Source organism: Desmodus rotundus, chromosome X, assembly GCF_022682495.2.
Source record: "Desmodus rotundus isolate HL8 chromosome X, HLdesRot8A.1, whole genome shotgun sequence".
NCBI classification, from domain to species: domain Eukaryota; kingdom Metazoa; phylum Chordata; class Mammalia; order Chiroptera; family Phyllostomidae; genus Desmodus; species Desmodus rotundus.
Genome location: NC_071400.1, coordinates 89,309,295 through 89,334,054, shown reverse-complemented (window position 1 = coordinate 89,334,054; position 24,760 = coordinate 89,309,295). Strand labels below are relative to the sequence as shown.

At 36.8% G+C, this 24,760-nt stretch overlaps 1 protein-coding gene across 4 annotated transcripts in view; it reads left to right on the top strand.

The window, feature by feature from the left end:
- Positions 1 to 2,214: 2,214 nt before the first annotated feature.
- CNKSR2 (connector enhancer of kinase suppressor of Ras 2) overlaps positions 2,215 to 24,760 on the top strand; it is a 280,032-nt gene continuing 257,486 nt past the window's right edge. For all 4 annotated transcript variants that reach the window (XM_053917527.2, XM_053917526.2, XM_053917525.2 and 1 more), the window contains exon 1: positions 2,215 to 2,774. In XM_053917527.2, coding sequence (XP_053773502.1) covers positions 2,711 to 2,774 — 64 coding nt within the window. In that variant the 5' untranslated portion in view covers positions 2,215 to 2,710. The remainder of the gene's footprint in view (positions 2,775 to 24,760) is intronic.

Here is a 24,760-nt window from a genome sequence, read left to right as displayed (position 1 = left end):
TTTATAGTAGCTCCTATAGACCCCTCTCCCCACTATTCCCTCCCTTTCTGATAACATTTTCAGACTCCTTTGTAGTTAACTTTCTGATAACATTCAATGGGCCTTCCCCCTCCAAAGTACTGTTCTTTTTGTGACACTGATACAAACCCTACTTACTACTTCTAAAGCTCATATTTTTGAGTCACCTTACCTTGGTATTAAAATCACATGTCATGGCCTCAAACAAATTATTTAACCTCTTTAAGCCATATTCATTAGCTTACTCAACATTTATTGAACTATGTGTAATAGGTTCTGGGGATAGGAACTGAATATGATAACCAAGGTTTTCTCATCTGTAAAACGTGGCTAATGATAGAGCTGTTTTGAGGATGTGTGTAAATTACTTAGCACAGTGCTCAAGAAATATCATTATTATTAACAGCATTATTTTGATAAAATTACTTTTAACATCTCCCTATGACTGAAACCTGTAACGACTCAAAATGCATCCATTCCATTGCATTTCTGAACATAAAACTACTCTATAAATTACTAACGCTGGAAATGATCTTTTCTAGAAATACGGATGCAATGTTCTGAGACTCAGTTTCAATGTTAGCACTCCAAAATACCTTACATGCCTGGTTGGCCAAGGAAAAATGGCAAATCACAACCACAACCAAGATTATGAAATGCACTATGCCTACATCCTATGAGGATAGACTTGTCTAGATAATTTTCTAAGTTTCTTTCCAAAATTTGCCATATACTGCCCTGACTCCTGTGGCTCAGTGGATTGGGTATGGTCCTGCAAGCTACAAGATCACTGGTTCAATGCCCTGACTTGGGGGGGGGGTGGTGTGCAATGGTCCGTGTTTCCCTCTTTTTCTCCCTCCCTTCCCCTCTCTCTAAAAATAAATACATTTTTTCAAACACACAGAATTTGCCATATACTTTTAAGTTTGGATTATTAGAAAATTAAGCAAGCCTACAGACAGGCCATCTTAAGTTTTACTTGGTTGGTATCACTAGCCTGAAAACATAAAAACAAAAAAAAAAATTAACTACTGTGGTTTCAGTTCTTTGTGTGGGGGTAAGATGGGGTGGGGGTACGTTAATTCATGCCAGCTGAGAAAAGTGGCAGTTATGCATTTCATGCAATCGAACTTGAGAAAAAACGGGTTAGTGCAAGAACTGGCAAAACCTATTGACATTATTTAAATGGCTGTAGAAATAAAATGAGGTTCTGCTTATTCAACGGAGCTATTTAAGAATGACAAAGAGAAAATATGTATGTGGTGGTAGAGAGTTTGTACCTATAGTTTCTAGGATTATTTGTGATTTAAAGTGAAGTCTCATTAGGTGATCTTTTACTACTACGGTCTAATAAGTAACCTGTGTAAGTGAAGTGCATAAGTTTTGAAGACTCACGTTGTTTTCAATTTGTCACTCATTTTAAATCCCAGTGTTCCCCTTCAGTTCTTATATAAGAATATCTGAAAACAAAAGGACATCCTCTAAAAGAGGTACTGGGCGCTTTCAGCGTTGGAGGAGTTGGCGAAAAACACGACACAGAGCCCTTGAAAAGGCACGTGGGCCCAACCTGTCTTGGTATCAATAAGACCGCAGGGGCAGGTCCCGGGCACCGCGCACCGGCCCTCCTGGTTCGTCATCGCCGCTTTTCGGGCTGGCAGAGCCCAGTAGCACTGCGCGGCATTCCACGCCTCTTACAAAGGCGTGCGCGGGCCTCGGGAACCACCTCGGGAGCCCACTCAGCAGCGGGGCGGACAGGAGCCAGGAAAGCCCAGGCTCCAGCTGTAACCCGGCGCTCAGCAGGGTCCCCCACCCCTCGTCGGTGGGGCCGCAGGTACCTCCACAGCTGCCTCAATCAGCAACTGGTGGGCAGCCCATCCCGCCGCCGTCGCAGCAGCTCCGAGGCCCTTTGGGACTGCGCTCCCGCCGCAGGCACCTGACTGACTGACCCGGGCTCGGGCTTGCGCCGCCGACGCCGCCGACGCCGCCGACGCCGCGCACGCGCTCCTCGCACGCCTCTGTCCCGGGGCGGCCCGTGGGGCGGGAACGCGAGGCTGCGAGCCGCCCGCACCTGCCTAACTGACGGGCGGACCCCTGACTCGGGCCTCGTGCAGGCGCACGCACGCGCACGCGCTTCTCGCGGCCGCAGTCCGCCCCGGGGGCGGGACCGCGCGGCCGCGAGCGGGCGGGGGGCTCGCGGAGCGCGCGCCTCGCACCCGAGGGCTGCAGAGAGATATTTTGGGTGGCAGGAGGCCCCTCGTCATTTCCGCCAGGCAGCTTGTCGTGCTGGGGCTACACTCCCGCGCGCGAGGCGAGCGGGCAAGTTGGCTGCGGGCGTGCGGCGGTGGCGGCTTTTTCCCTTCGCTTCGCGACCCTCGGCAGTGCAAGCCATGAACTGAAGCCCCGAAGGGACGGAGACCCCAGCGGAGTAGTGGAGCAGGCAGTGCTTCAGCGGGGACCAAGAGGAGCCGAGACCCCGGGGCGTTTCCCTCCCGATCACCGCTCCCACCGCTGCTGCCCGCCGTGTGCTAAGAGACGTTGCAGCCGAGAGACCCGACACACAAAAGCCGCTTTCTCAGAGCTGCCCGCCCTGCGAGGCAGCGGCCAGCAAGGGACCCCACCTGAGGGCGACTTGGGCTGCCGACTTCGTTTTGTGTCTGGGCTCCGCACCCCGCGCGGAACCGATCCCGTGCCCATGGCTCTGATCATGGAACCGGTGAGCAAATGGTCTCCGAGTCAAGTAGTGGACTGGATGAAAGGTAATGCCCGCTGTGCAGAGGGCTAGGCGGCCCTGGGGTGCGGGGTCCCGGCGCGCGGGAAGGAAGGGGAGCCCACCGCCGCCGAACCCGCCTCGGGGTTTCCGCCCACTGATCGTGGTGCGCAGGGCGGGGAGGCGGGGACGGTGGGGGTACTCCGGGGCTGGTAGGGGCTCGGGATCCCGGTCTCCTATTGTCTCCAGCCGGTTGCTCCCGAGCCGGAGAGGGGCGCGGAGAGCGCGGGAGGATAGGAGGCTGGAAACCGGGCGGCGGTATCCCAGCGCAATCCAGGCGCATCTTGCCCGCTTTCCTGCTCCCCTTGTCGCCCCCAGGCCGGGAGACCGTGACGACCCTTGTCTCTTTCTTTAGAGAGGACCCCCCCAAAGGACCTGCTCCGCTGGTCGCCCCTTTCAGAGCCCCTTTGTTCCTTCGAAACCTGACGCCCCCACGGCGGCTTCCCCTACCAGCTCCAACTCTCCTGGCAACTTTTAAGCCCACATAATGGGGTCAGGATGCGGCCGCCCCAGTTTGGATCGGGAAGCAACCTCTCTACTCCAGATTGGGCTGAGGATGCTCAGGGGATGCTCTACTTTGGGGAGAGGGAAACAGGCTTCCCCTGGGACAGCATCCGCGCTGGTGGGCTCTCTCCAGCGCATCCCTGCGTCCTTTGCCTCTTCTCTAGCCGGTGGAGGCTTTGGACCTCAGGGCTTTTGCTCCGGGGCTCGACGCCAGGTGTAAGGTGATGTGCATTCAAATTCCTCATTTCTTCCATCTTGAAGGCTCTCCCCCTCTTTTCCCTGGCAATTTCTAAGAACCATACTTAGAGACGCTGGCCCTCCTACTTGCAGTCGTGGGCTTTTCTCTAGTCCTTGGCCTTTCCTGCCTCACTATCTCCCTCTGTTGTCTGAGTTAAGGGGCCTGTAGAGGACCCCCCTTCTCATGACCACTGCTCCCCCACCTCCTGTCCCTCAGATTCCCAAGATTTTGGGAATACTTACAGGGGGTGAATGGGACTGAATAAATAATTCCTGTACACACTTGGGAGATTACAGCTTTGCTCGTGGTTATTCCTAGGCACAAACAAAGTAGATTAGTCAGGGACTTAAGGCTTATCATTTGTGAAAAATGCACCTTCCAAAATGAGGGAGTCCCTTCTTAGGGCATGCTTTGTGGGCAGAAGATCCAAAATCCAGGTATTTTAGAATGAAAGGTGGGGATGATTGGAAGTGATTGAGAACGATAGGGAGAAACTCATTCTTTTCTCTCTCTCTCTCTTTCCAAACCCTTTTAGCTTCTTGCTTATTCTTATGGATTTTCCATTATCCATTTGCTTTCTTTCTATTCCCTTATATGCCCATTTATCCCTCATTTACTTCATGTTTTCCTTTTCTAATATGTGAAAAGTGCTTTGTAACTGCAAAGCACAGTACAAATAAAAGTGTATTGAATTAAATCGAATTCATTATTTATTGACTGCTCCCCTGTGTGCGGTGCATTGTGCTAAGGTGCCATGGGTGCCATGACTAAGACAAAGTCCTGCAGTGGCTCATCTTTTCTGTTTCTTCTTCTCTTTTCATATTTGCTATTGAAATTATGTTTTCCTAGAATCCCACCAGCCACCAACCCCTCCCCTTCTCAGATACAGACAAACATCTGTTTCTCAATCATGGAATAAAGAGGAGGGTATATACAAGAAGCAGGAATGGTTAATTTAAACCCTTTCTTTGAATTTGCCTAAAAGATTGCTTGAGTTTGAGTCTGTTACTGAAATTCTCAAAGCAAAGCTGTCTTGGCTCCATGGGAGTCAGATTACCTTCAAGACTACCTCTCACAAATTCCCATGATGCTTGTAGTGAGTGCTGCATACTCCATCTTCTTCACCTTCTACCCTCCCAGTGCATTCTTGCAGTTTCCCCTGTCTCTACAGTTTAAGTCCATTGAACCAAGTAGAACATATGATGCACATATTCTGACACACATAATTTAGTGTTCCAGTACAATTGTCCTTTAAAAAGCTCTCCAGCCTAAAATGCAGCTTCTTTGAAGTTGGGCTAACATTGTTAGCTGTGCTTTTAAATGACTGCTATATTCAAGTTGAATAACTGATTTTCATACCTGTTGGTGACACATTTTAGAACTATTTGAAAAGGTCAATGAGGTTGCCAAGATGGAATTTGTATATCCTTGTACACATCATAAAGGAAGAGAATAACTGATGTCATTATATGTATATTTCAAGTCCAAAATGCTTACTGATGAAATTTCCATAATCTTCATAATCTTCATATAAATTTGATTTGATATATCATCAGAAAATAAGACTAAAAAATAGTTGGATAAAAGGAACATTTCCTCAACTTCGAACTTACACTGTGACTAATTAATTTTTCCTTCTGTACACTTTTCCCTAAATAGATTTTACAAAACACATTTAAAAACTACTTGTTACCCTTTCTTCAGATGCAATAACATTTAAAAGTCAACTAATTTAGGCTGTAGCTTTGGAATGGCTGAATCTCATTTAGTGTTGTATAATGTATAGTGTTATAAAGGCGGTACTAAAGAATGTTTGAACAACTGTAACATAGTGGGAGTTTTTCAGAGCAATGTTCTTCAGGGTGACAGTTTCATCACCCTTAATATTTAAAGCACATTACATATGCTTTCAACTAGTCCCACTCATAGTTACAACTCTATGTAGTAAGGTACATGCTTTATGCTCTTTCTAGGGTAGTTTTCTCTTTACTAAATAGAAAAAGAACCATTAAACACATAAGAATAGAATGGCCATATATTTATGCTTCCACACAATTTATAGAAGTTGTATAGAAACTCAGTAAGGAGAGAGGAAGATGAAGGGGAAAAAACAGGCTGACAGGATTATTAAGCTTTGGTAGCATATATTCAAGGTTATTTATATTGCAATTCATTTTGATCTGTTACTTTTTATTAAATATATTTGATGGAAACACAAATATTAAATCTATATATTAGTTATTGGTAAAGATATAGGAAATGCTTACATTTTTTGTTCACCCCAACTCCACTATTTGTAAAATACAGTGCTCACTCAATTTTCTGTTGACAATGAAAATTTGATGTGACACAGTGTCAGTGTTAGTTACAGTAAATACATGAACTCCTCATGAGTCAGTAAAATAAGCAGTTGTATTCTAGATCATCCTGATGGTACTTCAGGCTATTTGAAAATATTTCGTAGACCTGAAAAAGAATTCTATAAAAATATTTTTGAGAAAATCAAAATCATTTAACTTTTGAAACCGACTTTTTTTTCAATTGGAAATTGCATTCAGTCCTCTTGAGGTTTTGACAAAATTTTAAAACATAACATTTTTTTTACAGTACATAAAAGCAAGGCAGTTATTTTTAAAAGGTGTAGGCAGAACAGTAGGCCAATAACTTTCTAAGCTTTGCTCAGTCTATTGCTCTTTTTCTCAGCTCCTATATGTTCACTTGCAGGGCCTGGATATACATCACAATCTGCACTTGTTTGAGTCTATGTTTTGCCCTCTGAAATATAGCAGAAAACCTCTGAACACTTTAAGGCTCCAATTATTAATTTTATTATTTATTTTCCTCGGCCATGTCACACCCAGTAAATTCCAGTTTTCTTCTCATACCCTTGCCAACTTTGAAACTCTTTCAAAATATCCACATGACTAAGATAAAATTATTTTCTAGGACGAGCTCCTTCCATGACATTTTCCCAGTGATCTCAATCCCATTCTGGATCAAATAAAATGGGATATTTTTTCAGAGTCAACCAACAGGCCCTGCTCTGCTGCTCTGCTCTTAGGGTCCCTGTGATTTAGCTTCAACCATTCTTGTATTATTGTGACTCGTAAAGTAATCTAAATTTTATGGATAGCCTCTTCTCAAACTATCCCACAATCAGCTGCTGTGCTCTTTCCGGTTTATAATAAACCATTTTCTTTAAGAAGGGTTCACCGACTTCTAATTTCTGTCCTGATGACTCAGCCATCTTGAGGATAGAAGATGAAATACAAAAAAAAGAAGAAAAGAGAAAATGAAATACATTATTTTAGGCATAAAAAGCAAACATAAAAACAGTGTTTTGCATATAACCCTAAAAAGAGGAAAATGCAGTTATGAAATAAGGTCTATTTAGTATAAAAGTTAAATGCTGTAAAAGAGAATGTATCTGATAAGGTAAAAAGGTTTTGACAGGTACAATGCTTTTTAGTAATTTTTCCCCCTCATAGGACACAGAGCTGAGGTTGACATATATATATATATATAATTAAATAAAGGAAAATGTCAAAATTTTGAGTTAAACATTCTTGAGAGAGATCAGAAATAATTCTGGCAGGAACTTGAGTATTCAGTGCAAGAAAAAAATTATCAAATTGGCCCTACCACTTCCTTTTTTCTCAATTGCAGTGTGACTACATAGTCACCAATAATCACCTACTTTGGATGTGACATTTTTGGAATGGGAATTCTTGTTATTTTACATAAAGATGAAATTTACCTTTCTTATATGTAGACTTTAGTTCACAAGAAACATCATTTATTATAATGTCATTAACATTTGCTCTTTAAATTAACACTCATGATTTAGTGCAGATTAAGAAAAAAGGATATATTTATGTATATGTATTCAGGTCCTTTTATATATTATTTACTCAGTACTTCTTTATGGAAGTGTTTTTAATGGATTATTTTAAATAAATTATTCCCTGCTTTGGGGAAATTAGTCTCCTAAGGGATGGCAGTGACATTGGTAAACCTCTGCCAAGACAGAGACAGGCACCAACTAGTACATTTGGTAAATTTTAAAGTTTCGTATGTATACAAGCACCAATGGAAAGTGAAGATGATGATTTTAGTAAGTCAGGAAGGAATCCATGTGGAAGGTGGGGTTTTAGCAACTGTTTAAGCAATTTAGTTAAGCCATATTATAAGAGGGGTATATTCTAAATGTAGAGGCACAGCAAGAGACTCTAGAATTGTGGTGGGGTGATTAACCACAGGGACTGTGTCTAGGTTTGTTTGGCTGAAGAAGAGAGGTGGGCAGTAGAGGGAAAGTGAGGGAGGATCCATGAGTAGGTGGCACAAAAGTACAAGAACAAATCTGCATTTCACAAAGACAATAAAACTCTCATCATGTCCTGACTTTAAATAAATACCACATTATAAAACTTTGGCTGCCAAAAATAAGCCCACAAAGAATGTGTATTGAATTGGTACAGCTGTTTTAAATCTGTTTCTCAGGAATAATTTGGAAATAATGTTAAAACGAATTTTTGAAGATTAATTACATCATTAACATTATGTTGTTGGATATTTAGAATTTTAGTGATCCAAATTCTTATATGAAGAATGAATGTAGCCTTTTAAATATTGATGCTGTTCTTAAACCAATGATAAATTATCATTTTCATTTACAGCAGAGTGACTTCAGATTAGGACTTAACTTGCTCTTAATGACTTTTATAGCTTTCTATGTGACTTCTCTATAGCACCTCACACATAGGCTTATGTGAAAGGTGAAGGATGAGCTCCTAAAAAATACTAGAAGGGTGGGTCATCTGGACTGATTTATAATGGGGAGGGGAAAAGGGGGTTACATAATTTGAAAAAATGTAGTCTAAAGTTTTTTATTTTTTATGATTTTTGTCATGGCTTAGTGTCTGGCTAAAGAACAGCAAATGTAGTCTTCAATTCAGGATCATGGTGTCGAATAACATTCAGTGAGTGGATTCACATTATTCATACAAACCATAGGCTGGTGCTCTCTAAAATGGTACATTTCTATGGTTGTAGAAGCCAAAATATCAAAAGAAGCCAGAGTTGATTTTTGCCAAGTATTTTAAAACATTATTCTTATATTAAAACAAACGTAGATATTATATTCATGTTGTAGAAAGCAAAACTGGCATGATTTAAAAGATGAGACCAGAGGCTTAACAGGAATTTTAGGCTTGCAGTGGGCTGTTTATAAAGCTGCATTTCCCAGACCTCCCAGAGTTATGAGTCCCTTCAGGATTATGGATACATCAGTGGAAAAGTTTGAGAAGTGGTGGTTGGGTTTAAAAAAGGTAAAATTAATGTACTCTGCTTTCTCTTTTTCTCCTATTGCAAACAGCAAAATATCTTTTCAGCCAAGGTCATCATAGTTACAGCATTTTACTCTGTCTGATCCATAAACCTGTAGTCAGGGTGAACTTCTTGAGAGTGATTCTCACCTGACCCTATTTTTTCAATTCTCGCCCCCATTAGCTTAAAAAGTTGAATGGCTTCTCACTGCTTTTAGGATAAAGATCAAAGTCCTTAAAATGGCTGATAAGACGCTTTAAGATTTGGCTATTACCTGTGAGGTAAGCTACACTGGCCTTCTTTCTGTTTGCCCAGCGCTAGGCCTTTGAACTTAATATGTTCTCTCTTACCTTTGTTCTTTACCCAGTTAAGTCCTACTCATCCTTCAGACCTCAAGCTTCTCCTTCACTGCCTCAGAAAAGCCTTTGGATTTCCTAAGTCACATCAAATCCTCAGTTATGTGCTCTCTTAGTGCCATGTATTTCTTTATCCTTTTTGCTTTTTTACATTAATTTGTATTGTTATTCAGTGAGGGCAGGGGCCATTTCTTTTTTGCATAACAAGACAAAAGAAAGTATATGGTGAAAAGTAGGCACTCAGAAAATATTTGTTGATTGATGGAGTAAAAAAATGTACCCACAGATTTCTTGTCTGTCAGCAAATCTGCTTTCCTGAATGACAATGCATGTAAAGTCCCTTATAATGTTCTAATGGATTCAGTGCCAAGTTGTATATTGTGTTCCAGACACAGTGGAAGTAGGGTTGCTTTATCCATATTTCACAGTTGTATTACTGTAGCCAGTTCAGTCATCTAAATCATGGTTTACATTCATTTTGTTAAGAAATATTAATAATGTCAATGAATTTGTAACATTTCTGTGTTTATGCCATAAATATTATAAGTAGTATTTACTGATATTTAATAGGCCAACACAATGGACAAACATTACTTTCAAAATTAAAACATATCCCTCTTCCTGAGCATTTACTGTATATTCTTTCAGACAAATTTTCTAATTGTGTCTTCATTTTGATGTTTTTAGAAGAACTCTAAAAAATAAATAAAATGAAAGAACTCTATATATTTTGGAATGCATGGTAGATTGAAATTGATAAAGTGCCTTAAATGTATCCTCTTATGAAAGTACAAAAACAAGCTCATTTAAGGGTTAAAATGTATTTTTCTCCTGTGAGAAGAAAATATCCTTTGTTAATTTGGAGGATATAATGCAAAACTAGTCCTTTAGCTTAATGAGAACCATTATCTCATATTTAATACTGATGTTACATTTTTATTAACAAACATAAAAATAAGATATTTAAAGATACATCTCAAATCAGCATTTCTATATAATTTTCCATTTCTCCATCTGATTTTAAAATTAAATCTATAGGAGCTACTATAAAGGACACAAGGACAAAATCACAGGGGAGGGTAGAGGTGGGGGAGGGAGGTGGGACTGGCTGCGGTGGGGTGGAGGGAAGGGGAGAAAATGCAGACAATTGTAACTGAATAAAAATAAATTAATTAATTAAAAAAATAAAATTAAAAATAAAAATAAATTTTAATTTTTAAACTAAATATTAATTTATTTGGACTATTTTTTAAGGACACTTGTTAAGAACCTATGCAGAGAATTATTGTGTTAACCTGTTGAATACAGGTGCCTCCTGCGAATTTAGTGAATTACATGCTTCTGGATAGTCACTAGTAGGCAAGTTATAGATATTTTTCTAATAAAGCATGTTTTCCCCCAAATTTATAATAATTAAAGTATAAACTACAATAAGTGAAAACCATAACATATGCATGCCAGTCTGTTAACTCTCAATAAAACAATACTTCCAGGCTTGAATATTCTAGCTAGTACTGCAAAAGCGTGAATTGCAATTGTGCCCTGATTTGAATTACAAATAACTGTTGAGCATGATAAAAATTTTTGGACTTTAAAGATGTATTTAGTTTCTTATTCAATTTAAATTACAATTATTCTAACAGAAGTTTTTATTTTCTTAATCTTACTCTTGAAATTTTAGGAAAGAAAGGGTTGCAGGTATTTGCATAAAAATGTGAATTTAAATTTTACTAAAGTAAAATAACTGCTGTTTTAGGTTTCTGTGTTCATCTGTTGAATATTTTGTCACAAAAATTGTTTTAAGAACCAAAATTCATTAAATAAACCAAAACTCACAACAGCATTAATGCATTATAATTTACCACAATAAAAACATTACATAATTTATATCAACTATAGCACACTTGTCTGTTTTATATTTACTTGACATTAATGTTCTTGGAAATTAGTCTTATTAGATGGGTTGAATAGTCTTCTGATAACATGATAAATGAGAAAAAAATCACGTTGTTAGTTGCTTTTAAAGTGTTACCCAATATTGTTTTTCTGTTTATTTGAACTTTTTGTTTTGTTTCAGCTACATCTGCTATTTTTAAAACCGAGTTGTAATATGTTTTCTCAAGTAATGTCTTCCAAAAAATCAGTGGAAGGCTGGCTTAAATCCTGGGTTTTAGTTTTTTCAACTTGTTTACCAGATTATGAAAGAATATTTTCTAGTCATTTGTGTGAGACTTATAATGTAATTTATTAATAAAGACCTTTAAAAATACTTGTCATAAGTAATTATGTTGAAGGATTAATTTCAACAACATTAGCTGAGTTCTTGTTATAATTTTGGTATGTTTCATATGTGAATATGGGAGTTTATTTTTTTCCTGGCTGAGAAGAAAATTCATATTTTAAGTTTGTGAATTCATTTATATTTGGCTTTCAAAATAAACCACTGGGCTATTAAAAACATATAAAAAGTGTTGCAGAGTTTTTACTAATGGTGCTTAAAACAGACATGTAGTCCGATTGGTAGTTTTCCTCCCTATTTCCTGGAGCACATGCACAGACCAAGTTCAGTGTAGTGTAGAGCCAATGTGGATGGCACGCCTTAGGTGCTCCTTCCCCATTTCCCTCCCTATGGTGCCGTGGTGTGAGTTTTGTGGCAGTCTCTGTTGGCATCAGTGTTTCATTAAATCAGTGGCAGAGGTTTCCTTATCTAGAAGGCTGCTCCCTTGCCTTGTAGCTGTCGGACAATAGGTTTTCAGTTTGATATTGAATTGTCACACACAGAGAAACTCGTTCGATGGAATATTTAAGGCTAGATAATTTTCCTTTCTAGTGTATCCCTAGACGTGATACTTTAAGTATATTTATGGTAAAAACAAGTTAATTCAGATCCTGTTTATTTGGGATTTGTGATTATTTCAGTAGGGTGCAATTGAAGTTTGCTCTTTAAATATGGGAAGGAAGGGTAGGTTGATCAATCTAATAATGCAAACAAGGTTGGAAAGAAATTGACTTTGCCAGGAGATGTTTCTGTACTGTAAATATGCTAGCTAGAAATGAGTTGTATTTATAGTTAGAATTTCCGCACACTTAGAATCATGATTTTTGATTTTTGGAATATTTTTGCAAACATTCTGTGATACAGCTTGGTTCTTTCCCTCATTCACCTAACTTGGAAATGTCTCATTCACTTTACATCTATTATTAGTAATCCTTAAAAGTGAGATAAGGAACAGTTAGTAACAGCTTTTTACATTAAAGTACAGAGATGGTAAGCAGCTCAACAGAGATTGTACAGCTGTTCAGTGATGAAATTAGGTTTGATATCAACTCTTTTTTTCCCCCTACTGGATTGGATTTATACTTTCATGGATGAAGAACACACCTTAGGTTTTTACATAATTATCTTCTTCAAACTTGACTTTTAAAAAAATTCCTGAATTTTCTATCCTTTAAAAATTGGTACCATATAGAATATGGTAAAAAAAAAACAACAAAAAAACACACTTTGGATTCAGATGCCTGGGTTAGTTATATCCAAGCTCCATTACTTCCTAGCTGTGTGATGTTAGTGAGGGAGAGTTTAAGTAACTTGCCAGGTTTTCTCATTTTTGTACAATAGGGGTGGTGATGTTAACTACCTCATAGTGTTGTAGTATGCTTAAAATGATGCCTGTCGCATAGTAAGTACATGATAAATGTCAGCTTTCTTTTTAATTTAGAAAGAAGTTCCATTCTGTTGGCAATCTTCAGAGATAGAATAATAGATAATATTTGTTGAGTGCTTACTACATACCATGTATTGTCCTGGGTGCTTTCCCTACATTATATTATGCCTATTGTAACCCTGAAAGGTTGGAATTATTCTCTATTTTACAGATGAAGAAACTTTTGCTTAGAAACCTTGAGTGACTTGTCCTATATACCCAAATATTTATTGATCAGGTATTCAATAAATATTTTAGAGAATGAATAAATAGCAAGTGGAAGAAACAGAATTTGAAATATTTCTGATTCCAAAATATATAAAATATTTCCACCTTGTCTTTTTCTACCAGGGGTAGAAAAACCAACCTTCCTTAGTGTGTGCTAAGATGGGTGCTTCTTGGGTCCTTTCGGCCGCTGGGGGTGGGGGAATGTTTGTGGTGAGGTGTTTCCACTCAGAATAGGATTTTAGCCAGTGACAAAGGTGCTACATATCACTGTAGTCTTGGGGATATCTTTCTTATTTTGATGTGAACCCCAGGAGTTTAATGTTCTCCTCTGCTCAGTCTAGATTTAGACAAAAGATCTACTTCAGACCACTGCCACTACCAACCCAGGGATGAGATGTTTGGTTCTCAAAGGATTGTCAATAAAAGTACATGGTGCCTGATAATAGATGTTCATAAACAGCATACATCTTAGTAGAAATAATGGATTCTGTTATATTCTTTTGTTCAGATTTACTTAGCACAGATAGTACCACTATCTGTATTTCATTAGTGCTTCTTTGAATAGCAGAATTTATTCAGTGCTTTCCTATAGCTTTGAAACCCTTACCTAGCTACTAAATAGTAATTGTTACCCTCAAGTTGTTTTTGTTTTATTTGGAAACACTTTAATAATAAAAGTACAAATTATAATAATTATTCAAATTTATAATCTCATAAATATCATCAACACTTTTACAGTCTTTTTCCCTTAAATTGGGATCCAAATGAAGTCCACACACTGTAGTCTACCTTATTCTTTTTTCCTGCATCGATCCTGTGGGACCCAATACCACCTTTATGTAACAGACATTATGTAATGTCTCCCGAAATAAAATAGCATAGTGAATCACAAAAGGAACTTAAGTGCTAGAGAAAATTTAATCATAATCAGTCAAAAAAATTGAAATCAATGCAAAATATGGAGTGGTCAAGTTGAGCCAGAGATTTTTGATCAGTTGATTACTTATAAAATGGTAATGATAGGTACATTATACATCTACATTATACATATCAAAAATAATACACATGGTTTTGCATGTGTATCTTATATATATATTCTAGCATATATTTAGGAACTTAAAGTTGGAGTCATTCAGAGTAAAAACACAAAAATTATATTTTCTATTTCTCCTTGTTTTAATAGAATTTAGGTGAGTTTGATTTAGACTGGAAATTCTAAATGTTTGAAAACAACTTAAATTGTTCTTTGTGGAGAGAATGATTTGAAGTCTCACTTTGCATGGAAGCTACCACAATACCAGGAAAAGAGTCATTAAAAACAACTGTGAACTATGGTAATTATCAACTATTTTGAAGTTGCCTTAGCATTGTCCGATTATATAAAGTGCTTTTTCTCTTCTAATGCATTAATTGTCTTTTAAAATCCATATGAATTAAAATTAATTTTGTTTGAGGATGTTTTAGATAATTTTATTACTTTCCTTGAAATAATTGTTGACATCCTATGTTAATAAGTTGTCTGGTAAGAGATAGACTTTTAAATATGATAATAGCATGAATCTCCATCTTCATGATATGTATAATTTAAAGTTTAAAGGAAATTGTTTCTAATTTTGATTTTTTTTCAAATGAGGCTGCTTTGCCAGCTTATTCTTATACTTGTAACCAACACACACAGAGAAAATAAATACAGCAGGATAGTACCTTGGGATCTAGTAACATTTTTCTCCCTACCAAAAACCAGTAATGAGATCACACAAATAATGGCTGGTATATATCTCTAAAAAAAGAAAGACTTTATTTACACAATGGAATACTATGCAGCAATTAAAAAGAAGGAATTCTTACTTTTTGCAACAGCATGGATGGAACTGTAGAGTATTATGCTAAGTGAAATAAGCCAGTAGGTGAAAGAAAAATACCATATGATCTCACTTATAAGTGTAATCTAATGAATAAAATAAACTAATGAGCAAGACAGAACCAGAGACATAGAAATATGGAACAGACTGACAGCTGCAAGAAGGGAGGGGGAAAGTGGGGACTGGTTGAAAGGTGGTGAAGGGATTAGTCAAAAAACATGTATGTGTGACCCATGGACATGGACAATGATGTAGGGATTGACTATGGGAGTAAGGGCTGCTGGGTGGAGGGGGACAAAGGGAGAAAAATTCAGACAACTGTAATAACATAAACAATAAAATATTTAAATTAAAAAATAAAATACTTAAAAAGGTATATGGGAGGACCCCTAGAAAGCAGAATTTATTTATGAAAAGTGTGTATTTATTCTTACATGTTTAAACTCCAATCACCTTCAAAGTACTCTCCATTTGATGCAATATACCTATTAAGATGTTTTTCCCACTGTTCCAAACAGTTTTTGAACTCTTCAATTTTGATGCCTTTTAGTGTTTCTGCCATTTTTCATTTCACTTCTTCCACATCAGCAAAACATTTCCCTTTGAGGACATTTTTCATCCGGGGAAACAAAAAAAAAAGTCACTTGGGGTGAGATCTGGTGAATAGGTAGTATGGGGCATGGGGGTCATGTCATTTTTGGTCAATAACTGCTGAACATTCAGTGTAGTGTGGGCAGGTGTGCTCATAAATCACCCATCACAAAATGGGCAAATGCGTTGAAAGAGTCTTCAAAAAATTCACTGATGCTGAACACAGCCTCTCACAGCAATGCCAGCTGGTGCACCGATACAGATGGGTTCCTAGAAGATGCACTTAGTAGGGGAAGCCTGTACTACAAGGGGCACACCCTCAAGATAATTCTTTTTTTGTGGGGTCCCCCCCTCATACATCACACACTCACCCCTACATTATCACACCAAAATTGACTCCTTAATATCCTTAAATATCTAAATTTTCAGATATCTAATTTCATAAATGTCATAAACATATTTATAGTTTTTCCCCTTAAATCAAGACCCAAATAAAGTCCACACATTGTAGTCTACCTTATTCTTTTATTCCTACATTGAACCTTTGTGACTCAGTCCCCCCTTTATATAACAGACATTATGTAATGTCTCCTGAAATAAAATAGATAATATAACCTACCTACTCAACATTTTTACAAAATCCCTGTAATGCCCATATGGTAACAAAAAGGGAAAATAATTCATAAAAATAAAATAGGTTTCTATAGTAAGTGCTCAATATGACTATACTAGAAAAGATGAATTGATATTTTTGCTTATTTATAATGAGCGTGTCTGGATTTAGGAAAAGCAGTAAATTCAGAATTTATTCTATATAGCTACAAGAAAATGGAAGAGTAGAGCAACTGACAGACACTAGAATAAAAAGTGAGTATTAGGAATAGTACAGGCTACTCTTACTTGATATGGCATCCTAACAATTCCTGTTAAGGAATTATTAAAAGTCATTTGGGAAGGAACCACAGCTTTTCGGAGAAATGGCAGATTCTAGCGCTGGAGAGGGACTACTTAAAATGAACCAGGAGCACCTTGGAGTGGCAGAAAGTAAGGAACTGCTCAAAGAGGGCATGTTAAATACTTGGCAGCCATTATGAAAGAGCTCTCAAAGGCTAAAGGTGGAACAATATGAGCAACAAAAGTGGTATTGGGTTATAACTCAGTGTATAAAATAAATATCCATGAGTCCATACTGATGGAAATAAATGTTGAAAGAAAGAATCTCCCAACAGAGAATTTGAAATAATGTATGTAGATAATCCTCTCTCATGGATTTGGCACTTAACTCTCTACCCCTTGATCGTGGGTTGCACTTAGTGACTTATTTCTGAAGAGTAGAGAGTGGGAAGGGGGAACAACTTTACAGTGGAGAAATCTAGTGATCACTACATTGGCCAGGTGATGAGGGTTTGCATCATCAGTGGGCAAAGATGTTGATAGCATATACCCTCAATATGAAGTGATGAGAGTGGAACTTCACCTAGGTGATCCTCCTCCCCAAAACCTATAACTTCACTCTAAGCATAAGAAAACGATTAGATAAACCCAAATTTAAGGACATTTTACAAAACATCTGTCCAGTGCTCCTCCAAACTGTCAAGATAATCAAAAACAAGGATAATATGAGAAAAATCACGGCCCAGAGGAAGCAAAGGAGACGTGATGATTATGGTATTTGCATTACAGTGTTCAGGATAGCATCCTTCAACAGAAAAATCACATTAGGAAAAAAAACTACTGAAATGAAAATGAAGTGTGAAGTTTAGTTATTAGCAATATACCAGTGTTGGTTCCTTAGCTGTGACAAATTTATCATAGTAATGTGAGCTGTTAATAATAGAATATGGATGAGAGTTATATAGGAACTATCTTTACTATTTTTGCAACTTTCTTGTAGTTCTAAAGCTATTCTCAAATAAAAAGTTTAAATAAAAAATTTGTTTATTTCAAATTTGGTAATTCCAAAATATAAGCAATATCTCATATATGAAATAGCTTTCGTTTGCCTCTCTGTGTTAGTAAAGTCTTCTCAAATACAAACAAAAAGTCACATGGGATACACGCAGTTCTTCGGTGTGGAACTGTTGTATCGGTTGATCTAGCAATCATTCATTCAGTAACCCCAAACTCCTCACAATTCTCAAAGTGTTCCCAGGAACAATACTGGCCCTGTCCTAGCATCAAGAACCCCTCTGCCTTACCTCTGCTGTGTAAACCTCATGCTCTTCACAATGTGAAAATATAATTTTGAGTAAAATCATTTTTATTCAAAAATAAAATTGAATGAATCATATGCCTGGTTTTCCTTCTACTGAAATTAATCTTTTACTTGAATACATTTTTTAATAACCTTTTGCTAATCAAGAAATGTATTTAAGAAATGAAAACAATTTACAATAGTCAAGTACTGGAAGCAACCTAAGTGCCCATCAGTAAATGAGTGGATCAAAAAACTATGGTCCATTTACACAATGGAATTCTATGCAGCAGAGAGAAAGAAGAAGCTCCTACCCTTTGTGACAGCATGGATGGAACTGGAGAGCATTATGCTAAGTGAAATAAGCCAGGCAGTGAGAAACAAATATTATATGATCTCACCTTTAACTGGAGCATAATCAACAAAAGAAAAAAGCAAACAAAATATAACCAGAGACATCAAAATTAAGAACAATCTAACAATAACCAGAGGGGAGGGGGGAGCGAACAATGGGGGAAGGGTGTTCAGGAACTACTGTAAAGGACACATGGACAAAACCAAGGGGGAGGGTGGGAACAAGGGAGGAAGGTGGGTTTGGCTGGAGTGGGGGGGAGTGGTGGGGGAAATGCAGACAACTGTAATTGAACAACAATAAAATAATTTTAAAAAATTAAAATGATAGGATTACAAAAATAAAATAAATTTTTTTCTCCTTGATGTATTGGTTGTTTAGAAGTATGATGTATAATTTTCTCATAACTTTTTGTTTTACCTATACTTGAATTTTAGTTACCACTGTGTTCAGAAAACAATATTGATATAATTTCAAATGTTTTGAATTTTTTGAGTCTTGTTTTGTCACTTTGTAAGTTATCTATTTTGAAAATATTCCATGTGCACTAGGAAAAATGTCAAAGTGCAGTTTTTGGATGAAGTCTTCTAAAAATATCTGTCAAGGCAAAATGATCTAATATGGCAGTTAAGGCCAGTATTTTGTTATTAACTTTAAAACACAATAGTTTCAAATAAAAAATACGCTTTCCACATTTAACTAGGAAAAGAAAAGAAAACAATGTTCATGGGATAGGATGGAGACCACCAAAAGTTAGCTCCATCTCCTTATTTTACCTCACTCCTAACAGATTTGCAGTTAAACGCTTGGACAGAAGAGTGTGCTGTTCTAAATCTTGTTAACAAAGCCCGACTGCCGACACTCCTAACTGTAGTTTCTGTTTCCTGCATATACTGTATTGGAATGTTAAACAAGCCATGAAAAGGTTTTTAATGAATAAATGTTGGGCTTTATAATAATTGATATTCAGCTGAGTATATACATGTGTATGTAAATGTATACACACATTTACTTAGGGCACATACTTGCCTAGGGGAGATATGCTGAAATTGAAGATAACTAAATGACCTTTTCTCATTGCTTTTCCACAAGAAAACATTTTTCTTTTTGTCATTAAATGTAACACCCTTTTTTTCATGGTGTTATGGGGTCATGTAGTGTGTTTGCCAGCTCAGTTTGTATATGAGTATGGTTATAACTAAAGGTCTCCTTTTTTCACATCTCCAAGAAATTAGATTTCAAAACAGGGCTACTTTAATGCTTGCACTTTATTCCTATATCTTTTGGGTTAAGATCTTTCTTGTTTTCTAGTTTACTGGAGTGAAAATTATAAAAGGAACAGTATCTAATAATAAGTACATAAAACTGTGACTAGGAATTTAATGCATTAACCTGATACTTCTTTGCCACAATAAATTTAAATGTTATAATTATCATAATTTCAGCTTGATTCTTTGTTATTAATCCACCTCTGTAAAAATGTGAAGTTCTGCTGACGATGATGTGAATGTCTTAGAATTGTCTCCCTGGCTTGCTGCTAAATGTCTTTTTCTTTTTTTTCACCTTATGCTCTGTGAGTACCAGCATAGATATGCATTAATGTGTTCTCTATGAAATGCTTCTGCTTTTTCTACAAAGTATTTTTTAAGCTATGCTCACAGGAATGAAGTAGAGTTTGTTTAACTTGTCTGCTTTGTTTTGGTTTAGTAAGGTAAGAATGCTTTACATTTAAAGAAATCAAAAAACAACCTGTGGACATTCTTCTTTTTTTTTTTGTAAAGTGTCTGCTATGAATGAAGAATATAGTGGGTTAAAATAGAACCATATTATTTTGAATTCAAATAAATTTCTATGCTGATAACAAAAACACCTGTGGAGATTATACATTAAATATCAAGGATTTGAAGCTATCTTTGAATATGTGACTGGAAGGGACGGTTTGACTTTTCAAGATTCTCCAGTATCTATCCTAGGATAGAGTCTGTCCCAGAATAGGTGGGCAATATTTAGATTGAAGTTATTTTTACCACTTTCCAATGACATTTTCTTAGCAAAATTATACACATTTAGGATGACTAGCTATTGCAATAATACAGTTTCCAAATAATTAAAAACAGAATGTCAGAAGCAAATTTTATGATTTATATTATGAAATACAGATGACAAGAAGTAGACTTGGAAGCTTCTTCAGAATGCAGATGGACAGGAGTTCTTCAGTGAAGTTAATTAAGGGTAATCTTGTATGGTAACCACTATTTATAAGCTGCCATGACTTTAGCATTTTACTGTCCCAAGTAAACATGGCAGATAATGCCTTTCAAGGCTGATGAGAACATCTTTATCACCTGTAGTCATGCCAAAACACTATCCTACCCCTCTCTTCTTCCACCTCTATATTTCATACAGATGAGTTAAAAAAAAGATTAAAGGGACAAATATCTAGTAGGGAGCACTGTATGTAGAAGGTAACAGAAATGATCTGTAGTATTGAGTTGGAATTAGAAGTCTCTCCAGTTGTGGTCCACACCTCAGTTCTGTCCTGTATTTGCTATGTGTGTAGGACTCATCTCTTCACTTCTTAAACCCTCAGTATCTTTGTCTAAAAATAGGGACTAGGAATATGTGCTTTATATGGAACTAGTCAAGATGTAGCCCAGGTAGAAATGGAGTAACATTTTCACACTAGCAAAGTAATAGTTTATTAATTACTGAACAGGATTTGAAAATGATCTTTATGGAAAATGATTTTTAAGTATTCCAATTTAAACATAAAATGCATATGTTTTCCTTAAGACATGGTGTACAAAGAAGATTATATTGATTTAAAAATGTATCTGGAATATAAATGTTCAGGTGGCTGGCTCTCTCTTGAGAACTCTTTCCCTCTTATTAGCTTCCGTCTTCTGTGTACCCACTTCTGTCTCTAACAGCTTTATTGGCCCCTTTATCTCCAGACCATTTTTTTCTTATTTGACTTAAAGGATCATTTAAGTAATTCTGTCTAGTTATTAGAATGGTATCTCTCACTCTGCATGCCAGGGAACTCAATACAAAGGTCATAAAGTTGATGGCTCTGCCATCCCTAACAAAGTCTGAAGCAGATAAACACCTCATCTCAGTGGTAGACCCTGCATATTATGTTTCCTCGTACTTCTCAGCATCATTTTACCAAAAGATTCATGATCATTGAAATTTCATTTCTCAGGCTTTGTCAGAAGATGACAATATAAGAGTTTTATCATAAAAGTCATGTACATGGTAATCAAAAGTATTAAACACTGAATCTGTGCAGTGAAAGTGACAGGCACTTGTAAGCACTAGAGGTCCATTTAAGTGATAAGAATGTATTGACTTTTCATAGGAGAAACAGTCAATTGTAAGATACAAATGAAACAATTCATTTGAGTTTGGATCACTGAAAAGAATAGAGAATCACTGGCAAAACAATGCCTTTTCTTATTCTTGTGTCACAAGTGGTATTTGGATTGAGGACAATTGAGAAGCACTAAACTTACCCATTAGTTCCCATGTTGTATGGAATGGTTGTTGCAAAGTGTATTTTCCAAAAACTAATATGCTGGGCATTTTTAAAAAATTACTAGCAGTTTTGTTTTTCCTGTTAGGTTTCACATTTTGACCTACATTTGTATTTTCTTTGGACAAATTATCTGTCCAACGTTGGTGTACTTGTGTAACTGATGTCAACTCACATCTAAAATTTGGTAGAAGAATTTTTAAAATATGAAAATTGATTAAGAGCTCATTTTAACCATTATGACAATGTAATGATGTTGCTTTTTTTTTCTATTTTGGCAAAACCTTTTTTAATTTTTTTTTTATTTTTTAATTTTTATTGTTGTTCAATTACAGTTGTCTGCATTTTCTCCCCACCCCTCCACCCTACCCCAGCCAAACCCACCTCCCTCCTCCCCCTTGATTTCATCCATGTGTTCTTTATAGTACATTGCAGCATTATTTACAATAGCCAAGATTTGCAAGCATTCCAGGTGCTCATGAGTAGATGAGTGGATAAAAAAGCTATAGTAAATTTACACAATGGAATACTACTCACCATGAAATAAAGAAGGAAATCTTACCTTTTGTGACAGCATGGATGGACCTGGAGAGCATTATGCTAAGTGAAAATATCAGTCCAAGAAAGACAAATACCATAAGATTTCACTCATGTGGAATATAATGAACAACCTATATGGAAGAACAAAATAAAAATAAGAGTCATGGGTACATGGAATAGACTGACAGCTATCCCAGGGTAGGGAGTTGGGGAGGTGGGGCTGGGTGAAATTGATGAAGGGATTAAGCAAAGCAGTACAAAACCAAACAAAAAACCTTATAGACCTAGACGATAGTATGGTGATTACCAGCAGGAAAGTGGGGTGGGGGAGGTAGAAGAGGTTAAAGCGGCAATAAATGGTGACAGAAGGAGCCTTGACTTTAGGATAGTGAACACATGGTACACTTTACAGACGATGTGTTGCAGAATTGTACACGTGAAACCTGTATAATGTTATTAACCAATGTAACTCCAATAAATTCAGTGAAATATTCTTTAAAAGGAAAAAGGGAAAATATATTTCTTTATAACTTAAAAAAATAAAATCAGGGTCTGTGTACTATAACAGTTCTATAAGTAACTTCAGGATATGGGCAAATGCATCAAACAGATTTGTATTATGGATGTAGTACAAGTGTGTCTCTTAAATTCTTAGCAAAATTTACAGCTTTTTTTTACAGGCATTTAATGTTTGTGGTTTTAATTATACTTGATAGACAAATTTGAAACACAAATACATTTCTTGCTTCTGTTATTGAAACACATTAGTTAAAACAGTTTTTAACATTTCTTTTATAAAAAGGAGATGTTTGGTTTCTCTACACACTGATACTCTTGTTCTCTGTGAGATGAATTGATAGAAAGTTAAAATCAGAAAATCTTTTAGAAATCTCTTGCTCCTGTGCCATCATATTACCTATATAAGGAACTGAGCCAACAGACGTTAAAGGACCAAATTTACATATCTTTCCAGTAGCAAAATTAGTATGACAAAGAACCCAATATATCCCAGGTGGCAAACACAGGCCCGCAGGCCAAATCCGGCCCTCCACCTTGTTTTATCAGGCCCGGCACCTTCTTTCTACCAGGCGGCAGCGCGGAGCTCTCGCTTAACTGTTAAGGAGTAGTTACATTTATACAGTCCTAAAATTACATTCCGCCTTTTGAAGGCAACCGGAAGGCTGATGTGGCCCCCGGTGAAAATGAGTTTGATACCCCTGCAATATATGAAGGCTGAGAAATAGTATATTGCATAGATCTTTTCATTGTTGTTAGGACATCTCTGTTAGCAACAAAAGAGAATAAATTATTTTGATCACTGGTGTCAAAGCTAAAGCAGGTCTTGATTAACATATGCAATAAGCCTACTTTGTAGAATAATCCCCTCATTAAGAATTTTGGTTTAGATTTTATTTTGTCATAATCAAATATAAGATTCTAAGAGTGCCAAACTCCATTTATAGGGAGTTACAATGCTATTAACTGCCAGAAAAACTTCTGATGGTTTTCTAATTTCTGTGTGGTCTGACTCAGTGATTTTAAATATCATTTTCTAAGGCTTTGCAGATTGTTGGTGTGGTCCAGTGCAACAGGATTAAATCCCAATCCTAACACACAATAGATTTCGAGGTCCATTTAGAGCTGAATAAGTGGTTTTCTGTGCTGAACTATGTATCGCAATGCACTTACTTTAATAATTTGCCATTTTAATTATGAACAGCATACATCCATCTAAAACTCTAAATGTGGAATAGTTTTGACCCTATATTCTTTAATTGTCTTTATTACTGTATTTAAGTAACCTCATTCACACCACTGAAATTATTACAGGGGTGGGCAAAAGTAAGTTTACAGTTTGCATGGGTATGATACAAGTAAATAATGCAATAACTAAGAAATTAATTACAGCACAAGAATAAACTCTGTTTTGTGTACTCACAGTTGTAAACCTACTTTTGCCCCACCCTGCATATTAGAACAATTGGTCCCTACTAAATACAAATAGCTGTCTTTGATACATCAAAAAAGTGTTTCAAAGATCAAGGGCAATTGATTATATTCAAATTTGTTCATAGAGCTTACTTGCTGTGATGTCCTCCTTTACATTAAAAAAATATCCTCCTATAAGTAGATATTGCATCATTTGTATTGTTCTCATTCTTTTCTCTTTTCAACATTCCTGTGTCTCTGTGTTAAATCCTCAACATTTGGAATCTCTGATTGAAAAGAATTATTTATTTATTTAAAATTTAGAGTAACTAAAGCAACGTAACATCTGCATTTATTAGTGGTTTGATAAAGTAAGGAAATTACATGACCTCAGTGAGATATCTGGTAATTATTTTTTTAATAAATACATGGATACCAAATAGGGAGAAGTGGCTAAATAAATAAAAGTATTTAACACAATGGAAGCAAAAATATTATGGATTTTTAAAGTTTAATATGTGTAGGTCTCTTGTATTATGTGTGCTGTTAAGTATTCAATAACTAGATGAAAATATAAAGTACTTTTCCTTTCACCACTGAAATGTCATTGTATGTTT